This window comes from Mobula birostris, chromosome 24, assembly GCF_030028105.1.
Source record: "Mobula birostris isolate sMobBir1 chromosome 24, sMobBir1.hap1, whole genome shotgun sequence".
Classification (NCBI taxonomy): domain Eukaryota; kingdom Metazoa; phylum Chordata; class Chondrichthyes; order Myliobatiformes; family Myliobatidae; genus Mobula; species Mobula birostris.
In genome coordinates this window covers 4,290,271-4,296,270 of record NC_092393.1, presented here as the reverse complement: position 1 = coordinate 4,296,270, position 6,000 = coordinate 4,290,271, and the positions used below count along the sequence as shown (strand labels likewise).

Here is a 6,000-nt window from a genome sequence, read left to right as displayed (position 1 = left end):
CAGAAGTAAAATGTTTGGCCACTGGGAAGTCCCAGTTGTGGGAGATGGGGCAGAAGTGTTCAACGAAGCGGTCCCTCATTTTATGACAAGCCTCATTCGGGAGCATTGGATGCAATAGACAACCCCCACAGATTTGCAGGTGAAGTGTTGCCTCGCCTGGAAGGACTGTTTGGGGCCCTGAGTGGAGGTGAGGGAGGAGGTGAATAGGCAGGTGTCAGCATTCCTCTCATATGGAGTGAGATTAGTGGGGAGGGACAAATGGATAAGGGAATCACAAAGGGACCTGGCACGTTTCTGTTGACTGCATTTGTTGAGTACAATCTGACTAATAGCACTCTGCAGTGTTCCTTACTTGGAATCTGAACTTAAAAAAATTATTACAATTATTCACCATTTCCTTATTTTTTAACTTACTGGAATCCGGGTTTATTATTTACAAATAACGATCTTTAATTACTCTCCAAAGATTCTGTTTTAAATTATACTTGTAAAGGTAGCCAAGATTTTTTCCTCTCCGGGACCGCTGTGGGCGCTATTTTGGGAGATTCAGCAAATCAGCTGTTCACGGCATCTCTTTCATCGAGCGAATTGTTGTCAGTGAGAACACATAAAAGGAACGAGCAGGCGGCAGGCGGCCATTTGAAGGGCGATGCGGTGCGTGTGAGTGTGGTGGTGGGTGGGAGAGAGAGTCAGCGAGTGGGAGACAGAGAGAGTGAGTGTGAGAGCGAGTGGGAGACAGAGAGACTGAGTGGAGCGCTAACACCGCGTCGCCCCCTACACTGATCTTATTTGATCGGCCGGCATCCCGGGCGCCGGGCCGACGTGATGAGAAGCCGCGTGTGAGCTCCGGCGGTGAGCGGGCGGCGGCCAAGCCCCGGGTCGGCGGATGTGATGAACCGATCAGATAGACGAGGCTGCGGCTGTGCCCGGCCGCTGAGTATCGAGGCGATTCTGATCCGCAGACTGGCCCGGGGCCCGGGGCCCGCTGACCGGCTCCGCCGCGGGTGCTAGCTCCCTCCCTAACCCTAAAGCGAGGGTCTCCGTGAGAGCTGTCGAGCAGTTTCTTACTGAAATACTTAAAAATGTGTTTTTGAGCTGCGTATTAACAGTGGTGGATGGATCTGCGTTGTGTTCAGGACCTCGTGCCTTTATTTCTGCAACCATCACTTTAATTATTTTAATATCCATCTTTAGCCTCTTGCGTTGCTTCAGTACAATGAATAACAATATCACGGGCTTAATAATAAATTCCACATTAACAGCCTTTCCAGTTTGTGTCAGTATTTATCAGATCTGATGAAAGGTCAATAATCTCTAACATAAATTATTTCTGAGTTCCTTCAGTTTCTCCCCGTTCTATTCAGATAGATAAGCGGTAAGTAACAAGCTTTTACCACCCTTCGCTCGAACCCCAGTGTCATTTATTCTCCGTTTTATCACTAATTTTCTTTGGGCTCTGTGTGCCTTACCTTTAAGTGCCATTTAAAGCACCTTTGATATCTAACCGTTACCAGTTCTTATGTTTAAGATTATCAACCTGAAACTTTAACTTTTTACAGATGTGGCTTGACCTGTTAAATTTTTACAGCATGTTTTATGAAAGCAGAACTTCCCAATGGCCCAACATTGTAACTCCAATTCCCATTCTGATACGTTGGTCCATGTCCTGTGGTCATCCTCAGGGTGAAGGAGCAACATCTGGGTAGCCTCCACCCTGATGGCACGGATACTGTATTGATTTCTCCTTTTGTTAAAAAATTCCCTTCCTCCTCGCTTCTATCTCTCACTCCAGCCTCTACCCACCTAACACCTCCCCTTTTCCTTTCTTCCATGGTCCATGCTCCACTCCTGTCAGAATCCTCCAGCCCTTGACCTTTCCCTCCCCCACCTTTTTATTCTGACATCTTCCCACTTCCTTTCCAGTCCTGAGTAAGTCCCAGCCCAAAACATCGACTTCATGTCCATGGATGCTGCCTGAGTATCTCTAGCATTTTGTGTGTGCTGCACTGGACTTCCAGCATCTGCAGAATTTCTTGTGTTTACGTTTATGGAAGTGTTAACTTTTCTATTAAAATTGGGGTTTTGTCTACATATGTTTTGGATCCAACCTCCAGTTGCTCCTGTATGTTCTTTTTATAACCGTTTAAGTGTACAAAATAGCCTGTTTACAGTCCATATCTGTAGATGTAAACAAACACTAACCAGAGTTGCCACTACGTTTTCTAAATGAATCTTTGCAATCAAGCCCTTGTAGAATGCCAGATGGCCATAAACTGCAATAATTTATCTCAAATTTGGGCCCAGTCCTACTGAAGACATGACTATGTAATCCAGGTGACAGTAAAAGCTCTTAACAAAAATACAGGAAACTGTACCTGATGTCCCAGCTAATTACTAATTACTTTTGATCTTCATCCTCACAAATTACTAGACAAATATTCAGAGACCTGGATACAAGTTTAAATTTCATTATAGCAGTTGGGGAAATCAAGTTTTAGCCATAACAACCCATGGAGCTCTCAGATTACTGTAAAAATACCTTGTTCAGTAAACATCTTCATAGAAGGAAACCTGACTTGCTGGTCTCTGGTCTCCGGCTCCAGACCTACAGCAGGAGAATTGACAGACGTTGACATGGTACTCTGGTCAGGTGGTAGGTTACACATGCTGGGCTCAGCAGCAACACCCACTTTTTATGAATGAATAGGTACAATTTTAGAGCGATTATAGCTATTATAATATTGTCAATTGTTTTAGTTCTCTAAAACTGACTAATGCTTAAAAATCCATTAAACACTTTTAAGTAGAATGTGCAATACACTTGATAATCTCTAAATCAACCTCCTTAAATCAATATTGTTTAATCTATATACAACTCCAATTTGTACGTCAAGCCAGTCACTTAAAAATAACCTGTCGACATGACCATTTTTAACAAAAATGTTGACACTGGTTAATCCATGTATTACTAAATGTACAGTAGTTCCACCTCAAATAACGGGGATGAAGCACAGCTGCTCATGACGTTAGGTGAAAGATTTACCTGCCTTCTAAGAGGAGCTACAGGGAGCCGCCCTTCGTTCCAAGGACACAATTTATACATCTGAGGACTAGAAAATTGCAAACAGGGACTCTGACTTTTCTATTATCCTAAATGCAGTGTGTGATTTATCTGAAATTCAAATAATGTTTTATATCAACTAATTTTCTACACTTGCCTCTATCCTTTGAAGTAGATCACCCGTGATGGAGTGAGTTGGATGATAAAGTTTGAAGGAGCAAAATTATCATCATTATATGAAATGGGTGATCATGGTCTATGACCATGATTGTACTTGGCAAATTTTTCTACAGAAGTGGTTTGCCATTGCCTTCTGGGCAGTGTCTTTACAAGACTGGTGTCTGCAGGTATTGTTAATACTCTTAAAAGATTGCCTGGTGTCAGTAGTTGCATCACCAGGACTTGTGTGCACCAGCTGCTCATCAGCACAGTAATAAATCTTGTTTTTCAATGGTTAGAGCAGTAAATCGAGGGGAAGAGTGGGTACAAGGAAGGTAAAGGAGAGAGAAGACAGAAAAAGCAAATCTTCAAACACTTCAAGAACGTACATTTAAGCATTTCAAAAAATTGGCTCAAAATTACTATTTTTGCTACACATCTCCTGAGGAAGCAATAAGGGCATGTGTGCTTAGCCCTTTTGTGTTTGTGCTCCAAGTTATTACTTTGTATGTGTGCTTTTGTGTAGTATGTATGTGAGGATATGATAGACATGGCACAAATGTTTACCAGCACCCGTGTGTACCCACTAGGATGTGGGCATCCTTTTCAAGCAGCTGGGCCTGGTCTACTGACTTGACTTCTTGCCACTGGATCAAGGCACCAATCTGTCTAAGTCCATGTGGTGGCCAGTGTGCCAATGATGATGCATAGATACCGTGGCTTCATTAAGGATCAGAAATTTAGGACTTCCATGGCCAGCTCCAACAGCAACTGAATGTTACTTTGCAGCAGTTGGTAAAATTCTATCTTTTCTCAGTACAAACTGGTGCAATTCTACACTGCCATTACTGTCTAGTGTGATGTAGCATCCTCTCATAATACACAAAAACTACAGCAAATGATGACAGCAGAAAAGGTCATTGGATGCAGTCCATCATCACTGCAGGACTTGTATGTGTCTCTAACATGAAGACATGGACAGGAAGAATCATTGTGGACATGACTCACCCAGCAAACTTTTCCAAAAGTTTCTTCTAGAAAGCACTGCAGGTCTACTAAAACAAACTTCATCTTTAAAAGTTTCTTCCCAGAAGCAGGTAATGTGATCAACCATTCTAGTTAGCCCGCCCCCACCCCACCCTTGGTTTTTACGCATATTCTATTCCATATCGATACTTCAGCCTCTATTAATATATTTATATATATAATTCTTCATTCATTATTACTGTTCAAGAAGAAGAAAGCCCTTAACTCTGAGTGGAGTCATCAGGACGCTGTCACGATGGTGTTTTTTTTTAAGCAGGCTTTCTTGTTTTTACAAGGCTGAGTTGCTAGGTCGACGCTCAACCCAGCACGGATAGAAAGCGTGCAAGGGAGCCGCCTGGATTCGAACTCAGGAGCCTTTGCCTAAGCAAGCAATCCCAAAATATCTGTGTCAAGTACCAACAAAAGCTGAACCATCTTTTCTGTCATCCTGGTTTCAAAGTACCAATGTTATCAGGATAAAAATCAATGTCAAATATCTGGAGTTAAACTCCCAGTGATCTATGAAATGAGCATAGAACAGCATTATCATTTTTTTAACAAATATATCTCAGTTGCCATTAAAAAGAATCTCAGTTGCCATTAAAAAGAACAACCATTATTGAAATACGGTATAAAACTATGCGCAATTTCATCAGAGGTGATCCGTTCTTCATAGTTAACATCCTGGTGTCACTTGTCCACATGCAAGAAAATTAGAACTATTATCAAGTGACCTTGATTAACAAGTCTAAACAATATTGGTCAGTCAATGATTTCTGAGGTTGCTTGGCTGTTCACTGAGGGGAAATAAAACATTTCAGTCTTGCGATGTCACCCTCTGTTCTGTTTCCTTAGCCGCTCCTGCTCCTCCTTCAGGTGCCCAGTTACCTGAACAATGGCGTTTATTTGTGCGTCATCTGGTGCTTTGCCTGCGTAGAGTGAGAAATGCTTGATGGTTTCTGACAGGAGAAACTCAGGATCAGCAGCAGGTAAAGCCTGTGCAGAGTGCCGCAGCATCCTCTCGCAGACTATTGCATAGTTCTTGTGCCAATTAGCAGGATGCTTCTCTGCAGCGACCAACTCCTGATACATCTGAAGAAAAATCAAAGTTTGAAAGTGAGGATTACATTAAACAGAATAATCAGTAATTTATAAACATCAGTCAGAAAGACTGAGGCTGCTTTAGATGGTAAAGAGCTCAAAGTTCAAAGTAAGTATGTCACCATATACAACCCTGAGATTCATTTTCATGCAGCTATTCACAATAAATACAAAGAAACACAATGAAAACCAGCACAAAGATGGGTAAACAACCAAATGTGCTAAAAACACCAATTGCTTCAATACAAAAAAGAAAAAAAAGCAAAATAATAGTAAAAGCATAGGTTGTAGAGTCCTTGAAATTGAGTCCATAGGTTCTGGAATCAGTTCAGCATCGGGGCAAGTAAAGTTATTCTTTCTGTTTCTGGAACTTGATGGTTGAGGGGCAATAACTTTTCCTTGAACCTGTGTTGTGGGATCCAAAGCTCCTGTACCTCTGTCCAGATAGCAGCAGCAAGAACTGAACACGACCTGGATGGTGGGTTTTCTTGATAGATGCTGTTTCCCTGCAACAGTGCTCTTTGTATTTGCACTCAATGGTGGAGAGAACTTTACCTGTGATGGATTGGGCTGTGCCCATTACCTTTTCATTCAAGGGCATTGCTGTTTCTACACCAAGCTATGATGCAACCAGGTAATATTTATTTTTCACC

The 6,000-nt window shown here is 42.1% G+C and overlaps 1 protein-coding gene and 1 non-coding gene across 2 annotated transcripts in view; one reads left to right on the top strand and one right to left on the bottom strand.

Annotated features, from left to right (window-relative positions):
• The first annotated feature begins 637 nt into the window (after positions 1-637).
• LOC140187444 (small Cajal body-specific RNA 2) lies at positions 638-960 on the top strand. Its single transcript, XR_011883096.1, has one exon.
• A 1,545-nt stretch (positions 961-2,505) lies between these two features.
• tmem260 (transmembrane protein 260) overlaps positions 2,506-6,000 on the bottom strand; it is a 61,332-nt gene continuing 57,837 nt past the window's right edge. Inside the window, exon 16 of the mRNA XM_072242057.1 lies at positions 2,506-5,338. Within this exon, the coding sequence (XP_072098158.1) occupies positions 5,078-5,338 (261 nt within the window). The 3' untranslated portion in view covers positions 2,506-5,077. The remainder of the gene's footprint in view (positions 5,339-6,000) is intronic.